The 24,481-nt window shown below is 37.6% G+C and overlaps 1 protein-coding gene across 7 annotated transcripts in view; it reads left to right on the top strand.

Annotated features, from left to right (window-relative positions):
- Positions 1 to 24,481, top strand: part of KIAA0825 (KIAA0825 ortholog) — a 410,996-nt gene that overhangs the window by 39,258 nt on the left and 347,257 nt on the right. For 4 of the 7 annotated variants that reach the window (XM_065936724.1, XM_065936719.1, XM_065936711.1 and 1 more), the window contains exon 3: positions 22,592 to 22,723. The exons of the other annotated variants lie outside the window; for them this stretch is intronic. In XM_065936724.1, the coding sequence (XP_065792796.1) occupies positions 22,593 to 22,723 (131 nt within the window). In that variant the 5' untranslated portion in view covers position 22,592. The remainder of the gene's footprint in view (positions 1 to 22,591; positions 22,724 to 24,481) is intronic. 7 annotated transcript variants of the gene reach the window in all.

Raw genomic sequence — 24,481 nt, 5'->3', positions numbered from 1 at the left:
TGGAAGTTCACAGTTCATGTGCTGTTGAAGCCTGGCTTGGAGAATTTTGAGCATTACTTTGCTAGTGTGTGAGATGAATGCAATTGTTCAGTAGTTTGAACATTCTTTGGCATTGCCTTTCTTAGGGATTGGAATGAAAACTGACCTTTTTCAGTCCTGTGGCTACTGTTGAGTTTTCCAAATTTGCTGGCATATTGAGTGCAGCACTTTCATAGCATCATCTTTTAGGATTTGAAATAGTTGAAATCCTAATAGGAATTCCAAATTCCTAACAGGAATTCCAAATCCCAAATAGGAATTCCCTCACCTCCACTAGCTTTGTTCATAGTGATGCTTCCTAAGGCCCACTTGACTTCGCATTCCAGGATGTCTAGCTCTATGTGAGTGATATCACCATTGTGATTCTAGCATAAGGTAATTAGGCTGCATTGTATACTGGTTTGAAAATGTATACAGTTGTCTGTGAAGGATTTGGCTAACTTGTCCAAATTTGTCTAAACTATACTAGTGCTCTTGCTTGAACAAATGTTTAAAGTCATTATTGTTCATACTAATACCAGTTCTGATTTCTATTTGATTAAAATGAATTTTTAAAACAAAAACATCTGTTTCTAAATTCAAAGAAAGCTATTCAAATAAATGAATTGGAATTCAGTGCACATCTACAATGTAGAAAAAGCTTTCTGGCATAGAAATAAAATAATCTCTTTAAATAACATAGGCCAAAGCCTTCACACAAATTCATTTAGAACAGTTTCAGATTTATGTAATTAATAAAGTTGGATACTGGGTCTCAAATGTATTAAATGTTCTTCAGTGTATAGTGATGTTTTAGTGACTGTCTGGAAAAAAATGATGAGAATTTATTTATCGTTTTGCTACATCAGTCAATTCTATAAATGGCTTTCTAATATGATACAATATATGCTTTTAATAGTTTTCTATAATATTAAGAGATAGTATTTATTGAATATTTTCTGTATTCCAACAACTGTTCTGAATAGTATCCATGGATTATCTCACGTAACTGTCATAACAACACTGTATTGATCTCAGTATATTATAGATATGGTAGAGGCATACAAGGAGAACGTTATAAAAATAGTAAGTAGTAGAGCTAGAATTCCACCACTAGCGTTGTTATCCCAGATCTCATACTCTAAGCCCCCACTACTCAAAGTGCAATCCCCAAGCTGGCGGTATCACCATTACCTGGGAACTTTACAGAAATGCAGACTCTCAGACTCCACTCCAGTATCACATCTTATATGCTATTTTGAGTATTCCTCTTATATATAAAGTGCATCTTAAAAAAATAAATGACTAAATGTAAACAGGGATCCAAGTTACCTGGAGATCATTTGTATAAAGAACCAAAAAAAAAAAAAAAAAAAAATCCTAGATCGTAAACAGCAAGTCTCTCTCTCTGCTGGGCAGCTAGCTACTTCTACATCTGAGACTTTCTCACAATCACGTTGGAACACACTGCCTTTGAATGCAGACTCTAGACAGACTGCCTATGTGTGAACCTCAGCTCCTATTTCTAGCTATGGGACCCTAAGAAAGTTACACGGCTCTCTGTATCTCAGCTTCATCTTCTGGGAATGAGGTCTAAAATTGTACTTACTTCACAGCGTTGTTGTGAAGATGAAACGAGTTAATCCGTGGAAAGGTTTTAAAACAGAACCTGACATAAGTGATAAATGTTTTCTACTGTGGTTGTTGTTAGTTACGATTCCCATCTTAAAGAGTAGAATAGCGTCTCATCTCATATTTGGTAATAAACTGACAAATATTTTTGTTGCCAGGGCTCACCATGTAAAGGGACATCTTTGCTGTTAGAGTCCAAATCATAATTTTAGTTTTTGTATTTTCTGCAAACTTTCCTTGCGGCACTTCCTGCCTTTGAGTTCTCCTAACCACCACCTCATTGTGGTACTTAACTAGTGAAGTCCAATGCACTCAATTCAAAATCAAAACAAAACATGTAACGGCATAGTGAATTTTTAAATATATGTTTTTAAACTAAATAAAACTAATGAATGAAGCTTGTATGCCCATTTGGCCAACCCCTTGAATAAGTAATACAGAACAGTCAGAATAAAGTGCCTGTTTAAAGGCTGAATACTTCAGAAGCTGGTTGTTTTCTTTTGGACATTATTCTGAAGTTGTGCATACAGTTAATCACGGTAGTGTTTCGGGGAATAATGATTTAGTGTGCAGGTACTCACTTCACAGCTATTTAAGACTACATCTAACGTGTGAAGTGAGACTGCCTTTCCTGAAAAGTACCAGTTTGAAATCTCATTTGTAGAAGGCACTGAGATAAAAATAGTCGGTGAAAAGTATATCCTGGGAATCTTTTAAATTGTCAGTTCTGGGATACACACCCAGGAAGTTCAGTTCACTAGGCCTGGGATGAGGCCCACCTAGGTGATTGAATTTTTAACAAATGGCCGAAGTGATTCTAGTTAAATTAGTGTTCTCGAGTACATTTGGAGAACCACTGCAGTAGTGGCAAAGATGTGAATTAAAAAGCTTTCGTTGACTCCCCTTCCTTCTGGCAACATTGTCCTCTTTGGTACTAGTTTTTTCCATCCTATGATCCAGCTTTCTTATTTGTCCTCTCCTTACCCCCATCAGTGGTTCCCAAGCCAATCTTTAATTTTTCTGCTTTTTTTTTTTTAATACCCTTTCTCAAAGAATATATCTTCTGGATTTATCAGTCATATCTGTGCGGATCGTTCTACAAAATAACCACAAAGTCTGTTTAATCTAAAAATCTTTAAGCCAAAATACAGGTGCTGTAATCAATTTAGAGCCTATGGGCAACATTAAAAGAAAGAAGTAGTTCGTTTCAGTTAAGTCGCTCAGTCGTGTCCAACTCTTTGCGACCCCATGAACCGCAGTACACCAGGCCTCCCTGTCCATCACCAACTCCTGGAGTCCACCCAAACCCATGTCCATTGAGTCGGTGATGGCATCCAACCATCTCATCCTCTGTCGTCCCCTTTTCCTCCTGCCTTCAATCCTTCCCAACATCAGGGTCTTTTCAAATGAGTCAGCTCTTCACATCAGGTGGCCGAAATATTGGAGCTTCAGCTTCAACATTAGTCCTTCCAAGAAAAAGTAGTAAAAAAGAATAAAAAGAAGTAGTAAAAAGGAATAAAATAGGTTGAAATGGAATAGATCAAGAGAAGCAGTGTTTCATGAGACTTTCATTTAAGATATGTGTGCACACCTACGCATTAGATTTCAATGCATTGTTTTTTTAACCTTGTAGGTCATAATTCAAAAAGTTTGAAAGATACTCTGAATTTTGGTGTCCTAGACTTCAGTGTGACATTACGAGCACTATGTTTTCCCATGTGTTCTACTGATATATCTGCTGCATCTCTATTTTGGACATTACCAATTTGTATAACCAGTTCAAAATCATCATGTCTAAAATTGTATTTGTTGTATGTTCTGTTAACATTTTCCTCCTAAGTTTTTTTTTTTTTTTTTTAATGTATTAATAAACTACAATTCTGTCATCCAGGATAAAATTTCAGAATTACTTTGTAGTTATTTAGCCCTTCCTACGTAAAATCCCCAATAGTCTCATCTGACTGCCCTGGCCTGTCCTGTGGCCCAACCAAGCAGAAAATCTTATTGGCAGCTCTTGTAGTCACCCACTCCCCAGCTAGCTTCTTGGAGGCTGCCATGGGCGTGCCCTGCCTGATATCTGTGGCTGCCATCCACAAGACTGTAAGAGCCATTGTCAATAAGATGCCCTGCTCTGTATGATACCCACCTCTCTTAGTGCTTTCTGTTGTAATTGGTCATTTTTTTTTTATTGCCAAGGAAGAGCCTCACCCTGGATTTTACCCTTTGCTACTTTCTAACGACATATCCACAAGCTTTCTGGCTCTTACCATGACTATAGTTTTCACATCTTTTTTTCTTGTGTCTCTTATGACTTGGGTCTAAAGTCCAAGCTTCTAATGCCTGGGACATGTCATACCTGCCTGGTTGTGCTCTCAGCTATAATCGCCTGCCTCGTCACTAATCTTACTTTGGAAAGTCATTTCAAAAGCTCTCTTTGCTTTCCTCATGGTCCCATCCTCTTCCTCTTCACCATCACCTTCATGTGGATTAATTCACTGTCCTTCTAACTGATCCTCCTACATCTCTTCTCTCACCCCACACCAAACCATCTTAACACCCTGTTTAGTAAATATTTGTAAAACAGTAGTCATTTACTGCCTTAGTTAAAACAACAACAACAACAACAACAAATGTTTTATGACTCCATGTTCTCTGTAGAATAAAAGTACAAATATCTTCCTCCTGGAGAATAAAAGGCCTCAGCATATCCATCTGGCCTTGGCATACCTCCCCAACTTTATCTTTCACTGTTTTCATTTGTGAATTTTCTGTTCTGGTTCCACATAGCAGTTTTCTATATGCTCCAGGGACATTTTCACCATTTTCATTACCAGGGCACCCTGGTGGTGGTCGTTGGTGAGTGTGGAGCAGGCAGTTGTGGGTGAGGTTTAGGAGTAGGATCCCACTACATACAAGGAAACCTCATGATGAGGCCCTGATTACACATTGGCAATTAGAAGTTAGGAAGAGCCCAGGCTGCAGAAGAAAAGAGAGATGAACAGGAGACAAACTGATGAATTACTTCTCTTATTTACTGTCTGACTGAGGCTCCTTATATCCTCCGTTCACTAGTTGTTGGATCATTCTCAGAACTGGAGAGTGTTTGAATCTATATACAGTGAGAGATTAAGTGTCTTACAACTGTGGGGGGCCTGTGAGACTATGGATTTTGTGAGATCACTGGGCTTTCACCTTTATCTTCCTTTTCCTTGGCAACTTGACTTCTCTGTTTTCCTCTGCCCAAAGGGAATGTCTTACAGAACTTCTGGGTCATTTGTTACTTATACCGCTCAGTTAATACTACATTAGCTAATGCCTTGTCATGTTTGTTTGTTTTTGTTTGTCATGCATCAGAAGTAGGCATGCTCATTGTAAGTTCAAACATAAAAAGATTACAAAGAGTAAAAATTTCCTTCTCCCTGTTCCTTTTTAGTTCTACCACCCACAGCTTAACATTGCTGGTTTTTTGTTGCATATCCTTCCTGATTGTGAGGCTGTGGGGGCGGGGGGTGGTGCGGGCCGGTTGGTTTTTTGAAAAGTATTGCATTGTGTCATGATGCATATATAGTTTTTTATACATATACAATTTACTTCTTATAATAAATACTGTAGCATTCTGGAAATCTTTCCATCTCTTGCCGTACAGAGGTGGATTTTCATTTTCCATGCATTTAGTTTCATTTTCTATATGTTAAATTGATATGGAAAGTATCAAATGTACTGGACCAAAGAAGGCAATGGCACCCCACTCCAGTACTCTTGCCTGGAAAATCCCATGGACGGAGGAGCCTGGTAGGCTGCAGTCCGTAGGGTGACTAAGAGTTGGACACAGCTGAGCGACTTCACTTTCACTTTCACTTTCATGCATTGGAGAAGGAAATGGCAGCCCACTCCAGTGTTCTTGCCTGGAGAATCCCAGGGATGGTGGAGCCTGGTGGGCTGCCGTCTATGGGGTCGCACAGAGTCGGACACGACTGAAGCGACTTAGCAGCAGCCTCAGCAGCATGTACTAGACTTCCCTGGTGGTACAGTGGATAGGAATCTGCCTGCCAATGCAGGGGACACAGGTGTGATCCCTTGTCCAGGAAGAGTCCACATGCTGCACACAACTGAAGTCCGCGTGCCACCACTGCTGAGCCCCTGCACTAGAGCCCGTGAGCTCCGGCTGCTGAGCCCAGGTGCTGCAACTAGCAGAGCCCGTGCACCTGAGCCTGTGCTCGCAGCAAGAGAAGCTTCACAATGGGGAGCCTGTGCACCGCAGCAACGGGGAGCCCCCACCCTTGGCAACTAGAGAAACCCCACATGCAGCAAAGAAGACCCAATGCAACCAAAAGTAGGTGAATAAATAATTTTTAGGTAGATGTAAAAGTAAAATATGCCATGTACTGACATCACATTATATATTCAGTTGACCCAGGAATAGTCCCACCTTATACCTTTCATCTCAGTATTTCATCAGTTTAGCTTTTGTTTCAGAGTTTTCACTTTTGAATGAAGCTTTATTTGATAGTTACACATAAATAAACCAGGATAGGTTATGATAGACTGCACCTTGTTTGTCTGCATCCTGGCAGGTCCTCATATTTGAGACCCCAGTACAGTGAACAGAATTCTCATGGTAACATATGGTTAAATTGGCCACTTCCCGTTTCTCTTTTCCAGTGCCTTTCCAAGTGATATAAGCTAGCACATCTTCTTCAAGGACAGCAGGAAGAGTGCTTGCTGATAAAGTAAATGCTCTCCAGCAGTTAGATCAGCTAGCTCCTTTGGAGCTCAGGCGATGGTGGTGGAAGAATGCTCTGGGCTGCCAGCTCTCCTGGCCACCTGATGCAAAACCAGTTGTGCTGAGCCCGTGCTTTGGCCTGTGGATCGCACATTTCTCACCCTTTATTCAATTTTACCATAGAGTGAATACAGTACCAGCTTTATATTGCTATAAGGATTTTATTATGTATCATATGATGTAAATCTACAACTATTTCTTTTATTGTTGGATAACGCATTTTTTATTTTGTAACAACCATTTTTGGTGATGGTGATTTTATAACAACCATTTTTGGTGACAGTGATTTGGGAGAGGGGAGAGAAAGAAAATAACTGTGAACATTTATCGGTTAGTAGTACTAAATTTCGTTTGACTTGCCAGCAAGAATTAAATGTGTAACCCACACTGTGGAGGCTGTAGTGATATCACAGACCACATGAAAACAAGACATAGAAGCATTAGCGTATATTGCACAGTCCTATTTTCAGACTGTGCCTAAAAATACGACTTTTTCATATTGATGCTTCACTGCAGAAGGTACATTTGTGTACCACTCTGTGCCAATGCAGGAGACATAGGTTTGATCACTGGTCTAGGAAGGTGAGCAACAAAGCCTGCACACCTCAACTGTTGAGCCTGTACTCCACAAGAGAAGCGACCACAGTGAGAACCCTGCCTCCCGCAACTAGGAAAAAGCCACACAGCAACGAAGAACCAGCACAGCTTAAATAAAAAATTTTAAAAAATCTGTGTGCCAGTGCAGGAGCCACTGGAGATGCAAGTTCAATCCCTGGCTTGAGATGATCCCCTGGAGAAGGAAGTGGCACCCCACTCCAGTATTTTTGCCTGAGAAATCCCGTAGACAGAGGAGCCTGGCAGGCTATGTCCGTGGGGTCGCAAAGAATTGGATATGACTAAGTGACGGAGCACACACACACTATGAAACATGACTTTTCATTTAGATCCAGTGACTGTGCTAAATTAATTTCACTCATATTCAGTTTCAGATTTTCTTGTGCATGTATGAAAGGTGAAACAGTAACTGTTAATGTATTGTCTCTGTTAAAAGAACTTACCAGCTCTTAAACGATGCAGTTTTGCTTTAGCATCATTGTACATTTCTAGTAAAAAGGTCAGTTCCAATAATGGTTCAAATTTCTTGTCTAATACATGGGATCAAAGTAAAGCATTCAGAAGTTCATTCTGTAAAATGTGAAACACTTGATATTGTGAATACTATTGTAAATTGAAAGACAAACTGCAACATGCATGGTAAAATTACTTGGTCTTGCTGATATAAAAAATATGCTGAAGTAGAATATAACATCATAAAATATTTTGAATAAATTTAGAGCCTACAGAGAGCAGTATACTCAGAATATGTTGTACATATTTGTGTAATTCATAATTGCCTCTAAGAGTTTATAAAATCTACCAATATAAATAGAAGATATATTCTCAAAAAGTACAAATATGCTTATACATGCACAAAATAATCAGCCTGTAAATTTTTATAGTTAGGTTGATGCTGATAAAAATAACAAGCATGGCTGTATATACTTTATCTGTTTGGATTTTAGAAAGTTTTGAGACTTTGAAGAGTAAGTTTATAAATCAATGAAAGTTCCTACCATGGCATTAAATACTTTTGTTAAAATGTTCTCTAAATTTTGGTTGCAGTTTCCAGCAAAATCTACTGGGAATATTTAGTCAAAGCATTTAACAAATGGAAGTCAAAAAGTTCAGTTTCTGTGGAGATTTTAGCTAATTGCTTGTAAACAGGAGGACTTTGAACTATTTCCCCCTGAAATCAAGGGGAAAACTGAACAAATTAATTTATAAGAACTCAAATGATGTATAAAGTATAACTGTGAAATTCCATAATTGTGTTTTGAAATACCTATACTAACGGGAAGAAATATTTTGATGGAGCTCATATTTTTAATTGAATAACTATATATTAAGGTTCAGAATGAAGTTAACCTGGAAAACCTGCAAGTTTGCAGTATTTAAATCAAGCAAAACATTGAAAATAAACATACATATTTGTCTGATGGATTTGTCTTTTTAGCTTATTGGTCAAAAAAGGCAGTTTGCATAGAGGCAAAAAAGTAAAAACTGTAAAAATAATTTGGCTAAAATATTTGTGTATTTCATTATTAGAAATTAAAATTGGCAATATTTTGCACTAGTGAATTTGCTCTGAACTTAATATTATTTACCAGTAGATTTGCACCTGAAAAAATGTATATAGAAGAGTCACTTGGCAATATCAACAATTTAAAATTTACTAACCATAAAATGTATCTTGGAAAGTTGCAAAAATAATACGATCATATTTTAAAAATATGTTCTTTAGAAAACTAAGTGTGAGGGATAGAAACAACTAAGAAGTTGATTGAAGTTGAGAAACAGATATGCAGGTCAGGAAGCAACAGTTAGAACTGGACATGGAACAACAGACTGGTTCCGAATAGGAAAAGGAGTACGTCAAGGCTGTATATTGTCACCATGCTTATTTAACTTATATGCAGAGTACATCATGAGAAACGCTGGGCTGAAAGAAGCACAAGCTGGAATCAAGATTGCCAGGAGAAATATCAATAACCTCAGATAGGCAGATGACACCACCCTTATGGCAGAAAGTGAAGAAGAACTAAAAAGCCTCTTGATGAAAGGGAAAGAGGAGAGTGAAAAAGTTGACTTAAAACAAAATTCAGAAAACTAAGATCATGGCATCTGATCCCATCACTTGATGGGAAATAGATGGGGAAACAGTGGAAACAGTGTCAGATTTTATTTTTTTAGGGTCCAGAATCACTGCAGATGGTGATTGCAGCCATGAAATTAAAAGACACTTACTCCTTGGAAGGAAAGCTATGACCAACCTAGATGGCATATTAAGAAGCAGAGACATTACTTTGCCAGAAAAGGTCCGTCTAGTCAAGGCTATGGTTTTTCCAGTGGTCATGTATGGTTGTGAGAGTTGGACGGTGAAGAAAGCTAAGCGCCGAAAAATTGATGCTCTTGAACTGTGGTGTTGGAGAAGACTCTTGAGAGTCCCTTGGACTGCAAGGAGATCCAACTAGTCCATCCTAAAGGAAGTCAAGAATATTCATTGGAAGAACTGATGATGAAGCTGAAACTCCAATATTTTGGCCACCTCATGCTAAGAGTTGACTCATTGGAAAAGACCCTGATGCTGTGAGGGATTGGGGGCAGGAGGAGAAGGGGACGACAGATGATGAGATGGATGGATGGCATCACCGACTCGATGGACATGGGTTTGGGTGGACTCCGGGAGTTGGTGATGTACAGGGAGGCCTGGCGTGCTGCGATTCATGGAGTCGCAAAGAGCTGGACACGACTGAGCGACTGAACTGAACTGAATGTACTAAGAGCCATCTGTTTTTGTATTTTTGATGTCAATATAAAGATTTTTTACTTCAGCAGGCATAGATATCAGAATTTTTTAAAAGAACTGGAATATAATTTAGTGTAGTTTCACATATATTATAAAGCCACTTACTTGATTTGTAAGTATACATCTCAAAAATTATATAATTTTATTTATTTTAGTACCCTTTTATTCCAAAAAATTCCTAGTCTAGATGATAAATTATATAATATATGCTTCATCCCCTCCTTCCTATATCCCATTTCCCCTTTCCCAAATGATTGCTTTATGTTTATTATACATGATTGTAATTCTTATACTTAAAATTCATTACTTCTAAAATGAAGACTTCCTTTCCCCATACAAATTAAAAATTAGCTCTTTTCCTTTGATTTTTCTCTTTTGCTTAAGTGTATGGTTTTTCTCCCAGTCACTTAGAGTTGAAATCTTGCTGTGAGCACCAATTTCTCTCTTACCTTAACAAAGGTCGTTCTGGTGGGAGGATAGAAAATGTGTTAGGAGATGATGCAGAAAATAGGGAGACACTTTAGCGAACTGCTGTATTAATCCAGCTGATGGAGTTTGAATTTCACAGGTGCAATATGAGAACAGGATTGAAAGTGACAAATATGAAGGAAGACGAATTGCCTGGCAGTGTAATTGGTGATGGAACATTCGAATGTGGGGGAGGATTCCCACGTTTCTAACTTGAATACCTAGGCTGATAGTGATGTTGTTAACTACTATAGGGACCTCGAGATAATGAAGACATCTCAGAGGGAAGATAATAAAACTGTTTGGGGGCATGTTGAGTTTGAGGTACCCGTGGAATATCCAAGGGAGTTATCCAATGTGGAGTTGGACACTTCAAACAAGAACTCCAAACCCAAGTGGTAGTCGGAGACATGGACGTGGATGAAATTGTTCAGTCAGAGGTCCAAACAAAAGAGACAGAAAAGTGTTGTGGTGTCTAAGACCGATTTGAGGGAGAAAGTGCCCTAAGAATACTTCCTTTGGGGAAAGAAGTGCCTGGGACTAATGTGGAGTGTAGCAGGTTGGAGAGAAGACTGACATTTGGCAAATTTGAAGTTCTATAACTCTAGGAAGATTTCAGGCCCAGCTTAGGAAATGTGCCCAGAAATATTTCACCATTTGAAATTTTTGGATTTAAGTTTAGTAAATTAAGCTTCAAAGATATAATCATTTATGTATAGCTTTACAGGTACCATTCTATTACTCCTCTACAAACTTACTATCAATATTCATTTTTACTCTGAATTTTTTGAAGTTTCACATTGTGTGTACAGGACATGTTGATTAGTATAGAGTGGATTTTTTAACATCTTGCAAAGAACATCAGTTTTATGGTACTTTCTCGGTGGTCCAATGGTTAAGACTCTGCTCATCCAATGTAGGAGGTGTGGGTTTGATCCCTAGCGGGGCAACTAAGATTCCACATGCACCACAGCTTCCTTATCCATTCATCTGCTGATGGGCATCTAGGTTGCTTCCATGTCCTGGCTATTATAAACAGTGCTGCGATGAACACTGGGGTGCACGTGTCTCTTTCAGATCTGGATTCCTCAGTGTGTATGCCCAGAAGTGGTATTGCTGGGTCATATGCCACACAGCATGGCCAAAACATTTTCTAAAAGATTTGGAAAAAAAAAAAAAAAAAGGGAACGTCAGTTTTATTGTAATTTCACACAAGGAACTGTTCTAGAAATTTGACTTTGAAGTTGAGTCAATTCAAAGCAATTTTTAAAATCTCTTTAGACTTCATTCTTAGGACCTATTTCTCAAGGGTTTCTATGCATAAAATTTTTAATGTTTTTACATTTTATTTTTACTTATTAGTTCTTACTTTTCAAAGCATGTGTCCTGTATCTTTAGACTTTATTTAGTAATTAAATTACCTAATTTAAGTAATTTTCTTTCTACAATCCATATCTCCACATTGCCTCTTATATGCTCATTTTGGTCCCTCTGTTTTGGTGTATGATTCGTCTTTTAGTAGAAAAATACTGGGTACTTTCATCACAATTACAGTCATTGGTCTGATAATCCTATGAGTCAATCTACACGAAACAAGAAGCGCATATCAAACTCCTGGCAGGTTTAGTTAAAATTAAAATGCATGCTCAACTGTAGAGATTGTCAAGTGTGGAAATAATATTTGTCCAGCTGGACAGCTTTCTTTTGTAGTTGCTAAATGAAAGTTGAGATTCTGTCTGCTCCTTGAAAGCTTCTGTGTCATGAAGGTAATTTGGACTGTTTGTGGTTTGACAGGGATTATTAAAATCAGATGAAGTGAAGGGAAGCAAGTGTGAGAAAGCAAAATTGACACTGACACTCTCTATTATTTGCAGCTTGGATCATGATGACTATGTTGATATGATAGATTCACTGTTGAGATATGTTAAGCAGCAAATAAAGTAAAAAGCAAGTATAGTGATGGCTTTTCAGATTTAACATGAAGAAATTCAGTATTTACTTTCACTGATTGCATTTTAAATAGATTTTCAGGTCATTTCATATGAATTTGTTTATAACCAACAACACATTATCCGTCTATTGAACTGTAGAATTAGAAAGTATACTGCAAACACAGTATAACAGAAAATTAAATATTAAAGATGTAGATCACATGATTAAAATAATAGAATTTTAAAACTAGACGGGTCCTTACAGATCACTTTTATCTAATTTCCTTTTTTGGTAGATGGAAACTAGAAAGAGTTTTAAGGTATCACATTTAAATGTTATTTGAAAACATAAATGAATGTAAAATCCTTGTTTTTCACCACAAATATGTTTTTTCTTTTCACAGTATTTTAAAAAAATGATTTGAGTTGTTAAAATTCATTCAAAAATAGTGTAATCCACAATTTTAGATAACTTTTTTCAATTTAAAGATAATAAAAAATTAAGTTATTATGATTTTATGTTTTTATAAATTGTATTACCTACATTGATGAAGTAAATGCCTTCCATAAACGTGTTTTTCTACTAAAAGCATTATTTGTAGTAGGAGTTATAGCAAAAGGCTATTTCATGATGTTAATCAAGAACAGTTAGAAGAATATAACTAAATTTGATGAAATTGTTGTTTAATCAGTAAGTAGTGTCCAACTCTTTTGCAATCCCATGGACTATAGTCCACTAGACTTCTCTATCTATGGGATTTCCCAGGCAAGAATACTGGAGTGGGTTGCCATTTCCTTCTCCAGGGGATCTTCCTGACCTAGGAATCAAACTACACGCACACATACATATATATATATGTATACACACACACACACACGTACATATATATACACACACACACACACACACACACACACACACACACACACACACTACTGCTAAGTCACTTCAGTCGTGTCCAACTCTGTGTGACCCCATCCCTGGGATTCTCCAGACAAGAACACTGGAGTGGGTTGCCATTTCCTTCTCCAATGCATGAAAGTGAAAAGTGAAAGTGAAGTTGCTCAGTCTTGTCTGACTCTTCGCGACCCCAGGGACTGCAGCCCACCAGGCTCCTCCATCCATGGGGTTTTCCAGGCAAGAGTACTGGAGTGGGGAGCCATTGCCTTCTCTGACACACACACCTACATACACATAGATGTGTATAACTAGGTAGAGAACCTGGAGTTGTCCTATACCTGGTGGAAAATCTTCAGTGGTGTTTAGGCAGGGTAGTGAGCTGATCTGAACTGGTTTGTAACATGAGAAGTCTAATGCCCGTATGCAATGTAGGTATCATCCTGGTGATACAGTTAAGTTCAACAGTTCTAACGCTGACTACTTTGAGTTCACACAGTCACAGCAAATTAAAATCTTAGTCCTATAAGACCGCCCCCTTTTCAGACATGAACAAGTGAGGTCTGCGCTGGATTTACCTGCTCTTCCTGGCTGATACAAATTCAGGGGCTCCCACAGGTTCAATAACTCATTTGAATGACTCACAGAACTAGGAAGCACCATACTTATGATTACAGTTTTATTAAGAAGGATAAAACTCTATAATAGCCAAATGGAAGAGACGCATAGGACGAAGTAATGAAGAGGGTAAGAGTAGCAAAAACCAAGTATGAATTTCTTATTATTCCCCAAGATGTGAGTGCTGGAGACCAGATCGTGTTCCAGATCTCGAATGCTGGTACAGAAAGAAGGCGAAGTTACATTGAAGAGCAGTGGTGACCATTTAAGATATTAGCAAGAGAAAGGGTCAAAGCATTTGATGGCGCTTTAAAATAGAGGTCAGCAATATTTTCTATTAAAGGCCAGATAGTAAATATTTTTTAGGGTTTGTGGATGACATATGGCCACCCTAGCATATTCTTTTTTTGTTTTTAATGTTTACAACATATTAGAAATATAAAAACCAGTCTCGGCTTGCAGGCCATAGAAAAGACACGTGCCATAGTTTTCTGACACAATGCTAGGCATGGGAGAGGGAGATTAGATAGAGGGAGATTAGAGGGAGACCCTATAACCTAGGAAGAAAAGTCATTTTAAGGAAAAGATTTTGAATTAAATTTTGGACATATTGAGTTTAAGAGATCTTTGAATCAGCAAAGTGCATTGTCTAGTTTAAGTACTTGGATATGTGTGTGACGATTTTAGAGAGTTAGCGACATAACACTTGAAATTTTCACCATCAAGATAACAGATAAAAGAGGTTATGAAAAGCATGCCGAGTAAGAAGAGAACCAATAATTCCAACATGAGATGGATAAAAAGGGAAGCATAAGACAAAGTTCTGTATTCTTCTTTCCAGCTCAGGCAAGGGAACTAAGGAGAGTTGAGAACACTGTAAAATGAAACTAATAGGAGGAGATTTTTGAGGTATGAGGAAAAAAATCCAATGAATAAAAATAAATCAAAATTGTTTAAATTAAAATAAATCTACAACAGTTAAATTACATTAAAAAAAAAAAGTAATTGCTTTGAATGAAAATACTCAAGGAAAGTGTTTAAAATGAGAAGCAGGTCTAGAGAGAAACCTGTGGTGAATATCAGTGTTCCATGCCAGAGATGAGAGAGGAGCCAATCAAGATGCTTGTTTGTTTAAATAAAAACTACTCTTGTTAATTTATACAAACAAAAAGTGGCTGTTGGGCACTTAGGCAGGGAAAGGATTTATCGTGTGTATCTCACAGAACCAAAAAGAAACTGAGCAATCAGTGAGTCAGAGGAGGAAAGGAACTGGGCAGTTACAGGGGCCTCGGCCAAAAAAATTCACTTACCTATGTACCCTCTCTTGGGAGGCTGGAAGTGATTGGTTTACTACCAGTGTTTCCCTGTTCCTGCCTTCATTCCAGATACCGTAATTCATTTAGTGTGCACCTGATGGTTCAGCTTGCGTCAGATTTCTAACCCTGAATCAATCAGTTACGACCAGGAAAGGTGGGTCTTCTAGCATAGAAATGCACCACCATTGTATATCTGATAGTATATATGAGATTAAAAAAAAAGAAATGTGAGCTGGCCAGCTACCGAAGTGGGGACTCCTTCGAGGAGCATCTGAATAAACGGTGTAAGAGGCTAGAAGGGAACTAGGAAGGCATAATACTTAGGAAAATGGACAAGAGAGAAGACAGCTTTAAGAAAGAATAGCCGTCAGTACCAAGGAGTGCAGAGACTGAGTAAGATAGGGACTGAAAAACATTTTGTCAATTTCCATATAAAGCCAGAGGCAGAAACCAGATTGCTCTGGGTCGAGAAGTGAGGGATGAAGACAGAAGATGAAGAAATTTCAGCTGCTATTTTGAGATGCCAGGCTATGAGAGGAAGGGGACCTAAGGAGGGTTTTGTTGGTTTGAAACTTGAACATGTTTATAGTCAGCTGAAAGGAATATTGATGATGGTAGGAGTAGTCGATGGTAATTGATGGTGCAAAGCCTCGAAAAGTCATAAAAGGGTATTTTAATGGATGGATTTATTTATCAGATTGATTTAATTAATTACCAAAATTTAGAGAGTAGTATCACATTAATTTAACTAGCTAATCAATAATATTAAGAGTTTAGGATAAATTCTTCAACTTGTAACTTCTTTAGAAGCATCCACTTCAATAAAAAATGCATGCTAAGTTCAAAGCATTCTTGCCTAATTATTAAAATAGAGTTTCTTAAAAATATAATTGACATCTCATAATTTGCTTATTATCCCCATTTGCTACATAACACGTCTGCTTTTTAAAAAGTGCTTCAATAACTTAAACTTTCTAAGGCAGATGTACTGTTTTCCAAATTACTAAGGTTTTACTGTACTTGAAAATTCATAAGTTAATCATAATCCCATAATTTGTGACATTATTTAGTTCTAATCTCAAAATATATAATAATTTTATGACTTTTAAATCATGTGAAATATGAATTGCAAGCTATAAAAAATTTCTTAAATTCATTTTCAACTATCTTGGTTTTATTGTAGTATTAAAGCAAGAGATGCTAAGATTGCATGTTGAAAATTATAAAGTTATTAAAATGAAAATATTTTCTGGAAAGAGAGGTGCACTGAAAAATAAAGCAATGTCAATTTGGTGAATAAAACATATGACAATTAATTCCGTTTGCTTGTCAAGTTACAATAGTGTATTCTGACTGATCCTGTCAATTTCTACTTCATACATACACATACATAAATTACTAATAGAGGAGTTACAATGAAGTATTTTATATATTTTATCAAAGGGGATTTTAATAGCTGTAATATGTTAATATGAGTACTTACTGGATGTATATCAATATTCTAGCTCAAATAATTATGATAATCAGAACTTCCACAATAATTAGTAGAAAGCACAGCAGTCTGGGGAAAAGCTATGTATAGCTGAGAGTTGCAAAAATAAATTGAATAAAATAACAAGTTCATTTTTTCCTGTTATAAGACTTTAATGTATAAGGTATTTGAAATGATTATCAGCAAAAGGAGATCCATTTGAGTTGTTTCTCAGTCTTTGGGGAGACCAAAACATTAAAATTTCAACTCTCAATAATTGATGAAAAGAAAGAAACTTTTGGCAACTCTGAAATATAGGGAAAGACCTAGCCTTAAAAAAATAGAACAAAAAATTGGAAATTACATAGGCTTCATAATGAATGAAATTTATAATTGTTTTATGGAAAGCTGTTAAATATATATGGCAAGTCAACATGTGTATGATAAAAGGTACAATTTTATACAGAGAGACTGTTTAAGACATTGTGAATTAAGGACAGACGGCCTTTGAAGCAGTCTGAATCCCAGCTTTGCCGCTTCCTATATAAGTGATCTCAGGCAAGTCATTACCCTCTCTGTGCCTCAGTTTCTACATCTTTATTATGTAGATTGTAATAGACCAGGGCTTCCCTGATGGCTCAGGGGTAAAGAATCTTCCCGCCAGTGCAGGAGATGTGAGTTCAATCCCTGGGTCATGATATAGGGAGTCCCCTGGAGAAGGAAATGGCAACCCATTCAGTATTCTTGCCTGGGAAATCCCTTGGATGGAAGAGCCTATATAGTCCATGATGTTGCAATAGAGTTCAATACGACTTAACGACCCAATAGCAACTATAATAGTGCCTGTTACATAGGATTAAAGTCTTAATCTTAGTCTCTCAGTCGTGTCTGACTCCTTGTGACCCTGTCCTCTGTCCATGGGGATTCTCCAGATTCTGCTTTAGCTTTTCATGTAGTAGTCCTGGGGAAAGGGAAAAGGGAAAAATTATAACTAAGAGTCTGGGATACAGAAAAAAATGATAGTATTGATGAATGAAGTAGTCTATGGGAAGAGTTAATTTGAGGGGTTCAGAAATATGTCCTTATCCTACCATTTTTTAGAATACAGCAAATTTATGGCTGGAAGAAACCTCAGAGCCTAATAAATCCATTCACCTCATTTTATGAATGAGGAACCTAAGCTCCATCCTTCTGGAAAGACTGAGTCACAGAGGCATTGGCTGACCAGGATCAGAAGTCAAGTCTATTGATTCCTTGTCAGTGATGTTTAGAGTTAAATGGTGTTTTATTACAGAACAACATTTTCAAACGTGTTCAGTTATATGTAGTACATATAATTATTTTTTAATTGATTAAGATATTTCACTTCCTTACTGTGCTAATTAACTGTGTTTGTTTTAGGCTAGATCATAACATTGAATGGTAAGGTTTCACGTGAGCTAGAACTGGTGGATATATTAACTCCACAGTCTGTCCATAGATGCGAGAGCCACGTGACCCTGCTCCCTGGAGTTTCTCACAGGAGAAGAAATCACATGATCCAGATGTTTCCTTTACTAACTAAATTTCAGTGTGAGTTTCTTCCCAAGGGTTGGTTTTTCTCTTTCACTCCTTTTTGATCATGTAGATCTTAAGAAGAATGGCAATCAGGATCTTTATTATTGAAGAAACCGTAAAAAGATAAGATAAGAACTCTAACCATTTTATGTGTTTAAATAAAGAAGACTCCTTAGGATAGAAAGGTATCATTTTAAAATATGTTAAAGGACAAGTGAGAGTCCAAAATTACTTTTGTGTGCCTTCTTTTGATCACATAAGGTATCGTTAGTTTTATTGCTTTACTGTAATGTCTTCTGGCAGTACTTATAATATTTTCATATTTTATTATAGTCACTGTTCTTAGGAATTTTTAACTCAACTGTTTTAATTTGCCTATGGCTGAAATTTGACCTACAGATATTTGGCTTAGGTATAATTCATCAAACATAGCTCATCTTTAAAAGGCAATAATTAATATTATATCAGGTGCTAATACTTCTTTAAAATATTAAATAGTTTTTTAAATCTTATACATAAAGTGACCAGAAACATTATAGGAGAATGAACATTTAAAAAGTGTTATTGAAAAAAAAAAGTGTTATTGAATGGAAATTTCAAAAAAAAGTTATTGTACTTTAAAAAGTTATCGTCCCATCTTTAATTGATCATAGATTAGGGTAAGAGACTTCATTCATTATGTCAAATTACTATTGTGTCCCTAATGACAAATTGTAGGAACATAAAGTGAAAGTGAAGTCGCTCAGTCATGTCCGACTCTTTGCAGCCCCAGGGACTATAGCTACCAGGCTCCTCCATCCACGGGATTTTCCAGGCAAGAGTATGGGAGTGGGTTGCCGTTTCCTTCTCCAGAGGATCTTCCCAACCCAGGGATCAAACCCAGGTCTCCCACATTGTAGGCAGACACTTTACCATCTGAGCCACCAGGGAAGTCTCATAACATAAACAGAACATAAACAGGAACATAAACAGAATATAAACCTATATCTTGATCTATAACTTCATAACCCTTTCCTTTTTCCCCTTAGATTTTTTTTTTTAAGGTAATTCTATCTTTTTGAAGTACCACTGAAATATTTCCCAAATTACATTGGTCCCTCAATAATTGACTTTCCTACTGTTGAGGTCATAGTTATCTTTTACTTAGAATATAGCAGGGGGGTTTTCTACTGGCTCCCTTTTTTTTTTCTTTTTAACTTTTACTCCTTTATTTTATTTTTGGTTCCGCTGAGTCCTCATCGCTGTCTGCGGGCTCTCCCCAGTTGCGGAGAGCGGAGGCCGCTATCCAGTTGCAGCGCGTGGCCTTCTCACTGCGGTGGTCTTCCTCGTTGCCGGGCACAGACTCTAGGCTCATGGGCTTCAGCAGTTGTGCACAGGCCCAGTCCCTCTGCAACACGTGGGATCCTTCTGGAACCCCAGGATGGAACCCGTGTCCCCTGCATCTGCAGGCGGAGCCCCATCCACTGTACCGCCAGGGGAGTCCCCGGCCCCCTTTCTTACCGTCTTATTACCGTTCCTTGGCAGGGAGAGACTGTTCCGTCGCTGTCTCTCTGCTCCTTCTTGCGCAGTGTCAGACAGAGTGTGCCCACAGACTCCACGCAGGAAATGGGAAGTTTGGTGTCTTTGCTCATACTCCTTCTTTGCTTGCTTCTTCCTCATCACAGTCCCACAGTCGTCACTGCCATCCTAAAAGGGACACTTCTGAACCCAGACTTTAGAGTGTCACCTGCCTGTGCTCCCCTCCTTTATTTATTTCTCAGGTTGGTCCTACTCATCCCTATTCATTCAGGTTAATTTTCTCATCTTAATAGTTACAGTTTGCCCGTCAAGTTTTCATTTATCCTGTCACACAGCATCTTGAGCGTTACTGCCTCTGTAAAGGTGACTCTTGTTTCTCTTGTCCTTCATCACCTTGACACCTTAGCGTACACATGGAGGCATCACTGATCTACGCCTGTCATGGGAAATCTGAACCCTCATCATGCTGGGATCACATCATTGTTATCAGATGACATTTCTTTCTAATGTCATTCCTTTATAAAGAAAGTCTTTGTATATATTGATTAACTTTTCCACTGAGATTAAGTAGGCGAAATCATGCAACCATGTAGATGGGAAGCCTTCAGAATCCTGGTCACCAACCTCATTTGAATGTTTGACATGTTTCAGACCATCATAGTTTTACTCCAGAGCTGATTTCAGTGAAGGACAGAGCAGACATATTCAATGTTGAAATCATACAAAGCAACAGATTTTCTTTTAACAAGCATTCATAAGCACAAATACAACAAAACAATAAAAAAATTTTGATGAAGTGGTCATAGTCAAGAGATACTAAGGAATCAGTTAAGATTTGAATCAGATTTTGAAAGAAATGATAATTATGATTGGCAGGAGAGAAGTGTTAAGATTGGGAGATATTTCAAATGAAGAAATATAGGAAATGTAAAATAAGAGATTGTACACCTCCTGAGAGCAAGACTAATTTTTAAAAACTATTTTCCTAATTATATATAAAATGATAATTACTTATTGCAAAACATAGGAAAATGCTAAATATGAAAAAGAAAATAAAAATCAACCATAGTCTATCCTGTCTGTCCAAGGATAACCATTTTAACATTTTGATTAATATAATTTCTATATTCCACAATGTTTTATATGCAATAACTGATTCATTTCTCAAGAGACCAACAATCTCAAGTTTTAAAACCAAACAGGTCTGGGTTCAAACCCTACTGCTAACACTGGGTAGCTATGTAACATGGATCTCTTTGGGTTCCCTCCCCATGAATGAGGATAATAACTATTTTTAGAGTTATTATGAAGATTAAGGAAGGTGATGTAAATAAAGTCCTTTATACATAGTAGATATACAGTATAGTATATCTGTACAGTAGCTATATAGCAAATTATATTACTAGTTTGCTATTATATTTAAGCTAACTATGACACTTATTTTCTTTAATTTTATGTGGAGTCTGAAGTAATGACGCTTTACAATATTGACAAATTGGAACAACTCTGAACAGAGTATTTATATTATAGCTTGTTTTACTACAGAGAAGCTGACTACAAACAAAATATTTAGCAAGTCTGAGAACCATCAGCCATTCAAGTCTTTCCATTACAAAAGTGAAATTTTCTTTTCTTGGAACACTTTTTGAGTAACTCATCATCTGAAAAGTTGAACTACCTAAAAAGATTTAAAAATATACAAATAATACAAACTGAATTCATTATCAGTGATATTGGCTGTTGGATTTAGAAGTGACTGTTGGGGCTTTCCAGGTGGCTCAGCAGTGAAGAACCTACCTGCCAATGCAGGAGACACAGGAGGTGCAGGTTCAACCCTTGGGTTGGGAAGATTCCTGGAGTAGGAGACAGCAACCCACTCCAGTATTCTTTCCTGGAAAATTCCATGGACAGAGGAGCCTGGTGGACTATCGTCCACGGGGTCACAAAGAGTTGGAGATGACTGAGTGAATGGGCGCACATGCACACACATTCTGGTAATAGTTGAGCTACTGGGAAGATAGGAGGATATCAAACTCATTGGTATATGGAAATATTGAGATTTTGTTGTCCTAAAGCATAACTTCCAATGAACATAGCATTGTCTACCACTTAGCTTATAGTCTTGGAGACTTTTTTTTTTTTTGGCCTGATATCAAGTTAATGTTAATTATGGCATATTATAGATAAATAATTTGTTTTCAAATAAAAATTAAACCTTTTACTGCAAAATATTTTAAGATAGGAAATCCAAGTGTATTAGGCTTTTTGATATTTTAAAATGGTATATCCATGCTTATTCTGTATTTGGAACTAGCTGAGTTTCAGATAAGTCCTGTGATTCCATGGATTGCTATATTGAAATGTTTAGTTAAATGCTTTTCTCTTAAAATCTTTGAAGAAAAATAAAAACTTTATTCCAAAACTACTTTTGTGAAGTGCCAGATAGAACCTATGAGAAATCTTTACATGTTTTATTGTATGAGAGGAAATTACTTGCATTTATTAATAATTAAATAATTAAGGATGAGTGTGTCTATTAGTGTTGTACTGCCTTCTTCACATATTAATAGGCCACAGGACGAGACTGTAAAAAATTCTCAGGTCAGCGTTACTAGGTCAGTATGTTGACAGGAGTGGAGGGAGTTGCTGAATTTTCGAAGCAACTGCACTTGTCCACGATGATCTCTGAGGCTTCACAGTATATTCTGCAGCTCTTTGTTACAATGAGAAGTGGATGCTCAGATAGTCTCTGTCTCTTTTCAGTTTTCAAACCGTAGAGGTGTGAAAATTAGGTCACACCTCATGAAATTTAAATAACAAAATAGTCTACCTAGATTAAAAATAATCCTACTTCTTCTACTGCTGTATCTTGCCTATAAATCAGAATTAAAAATTTTGGGTTAGTATCACAACTTGAGGGGGTTTTTTTTTGTTTCATTTTGGGGAAACTGACATTTTTTATTCTTATTCCTCAGGATGGATTGGGGAGATGAATATCCCCACAATTCTTTTGACCTACATTGTTTGCTAAATTCATTTCCTGGAGACTTGGAGTTTAAGCAGATCTTCAGTGACATTGATGAAAAGATAGAACAAAATGCTCTCAGGTAAATATTGTTAATTTTAAAGCAAGTTGATTTCATCTTTCCTTTTCTAGAATTTTTATCTAGTCTGTGTTCAGTGTTTCCTGCTCTTAGGAAAATTTTAGGTTTAATTATCATTACCTTTCCTCAAAAACTTAATTAGACCCTTCCCTCTAGGATATAAGATGATTTTTCTTATCTGATTACTACTTTAAACAAGGCTTAAAAAAGGCTAAAAATACAGGCCCTGCCTTCAAATAGATAAAGTTTGTTGAACTACTGTTGTTGGGGAGGAAGAAATTTTCCTCTACCCTTCTAGGTTCTTTGCGTAGTCTAATAATTAAATTGAAATGAGACAAATAAATGGGAAAAACTCAAACAAAAGTGTAACAACCCATATATATGGGAGAGACTCAGAAAAACTGAGTAGATGGCCAAAATGGCCAAAGTCCTCATCTTAAATACCATTCTCAGCTAATGGCGAAAGAGGATGTTGAGGGTGGGGAGAATCAGGCATGGAAAAGCATCATGAACACGGGGGAGGTTGTTGTGCAGACTTAAGTCAGTGCCTCCTCTATTGATAAGAGATTTGGTCATCCTCCTCTGCCTGGTACAGTGAAGGAGATACCTTTACAAATGGAGGTTTTTTCCTTATAAATGTGACTGTTTCTAATGAAAGGGTAACTCCTATTTGGTTTTCAGATTATTTACTTTATGTGTTTCTTAGAAAACAGACAGCTTGGTATAATTTAATATGCCAAAGAGGCATATTTTAGGGTGGCAAATTTTGCTCCCCTCAGTTCTATTCAGTTCAGCCGCTCAGTCATGTCCGACTCTTTGCGACCCCATGGAGAGCACGCCAGGTTCCCTGTCCATCACCAACTCCCAGAGCTTACTCAAACTCATGTCCATCACGCCAGTGATGCCATCCAACCATATATCCTCTGTCGTCCCCTTCTCTTCCTGCCTTCAATCTTTCCCAGCATCAGGGTCTTTTCAAATGGGTCAGTTCTTCACATCAGGTGGCCAAAGTATAGGAGTTTCAGCTTCAGTATCAGTTCTTCCAGTGAATATTCAGAACTGATTTCCTTTAGGATGGACTGATTGGATCTCCTTGCAGTCCAAGGGACTCTCAGGTCCATATAGTCATAGCTATGGTTTTTCTAGTAGTCATGTATGGATTTCTGACTCTCAGCCAACTCCGGGAGATGGTGAAGGACAGGAGAGCCTGGAGTGCTGCAGTCCATGGGGTCCCAAAAAGTCAGACACGACTTACTGACTGAACAACAGCAATGCTGTTCATGATTTCTTGGAGCTTGCCAGTACTGATGGCCTGCGTTTTCATTCATATGTGTAAACATTATCATTTGATGGATCAGCACGGAAATTAAAATTTTGAAATTAGATATTCAAAAAACGGTAGTGTAGGGTCATGGATTGCTTGAATTGCTGAAAGCAGAGCATTAAATTATTTTTATGTAATGTTTGTCATATTCAGTCTCCTCACTTAATTGGGAGGCTAGGCAGACCATCTATGTAAGGTTAGTCTTTATCACCTACTCCAAAATTAGTGTTACTAAATGCTGGAGGAGGGCCTTCCCTGGTGGTGCACTGGTTAGCAACCTGCCCGCCAATGCAGGGGACGCAGGGTCAATCACCGATCTGGGAACTAAGACCCCACACGCGTTGGGGCAGGGAGGCCAGTGTACCGCAAGTACTGAGCTGTATACTCTGGAGCCTGTGAGCGGCAGCTACTAAAGCCCGTGTCCCCTGGAGCCAGTG

Source organism: Muntiacus reevesi, chromosome 1 (genome assembly GCF_963930625.1).
Source record: "Muntiacus reevesi chromosome 1, mMunRee1.1, whole genome shotgun sequence".
In the NCBI taxonomy this organism is placed as follows: Eukaryota; Metazoa; Chordata; class Mammalia; order Artiodactyla; family Cervidae; genus Muntiacus; species Muntiacus reevesi.
This window is presented reverse-complemented; position numbering and strand designations above follow the sequence as displayed.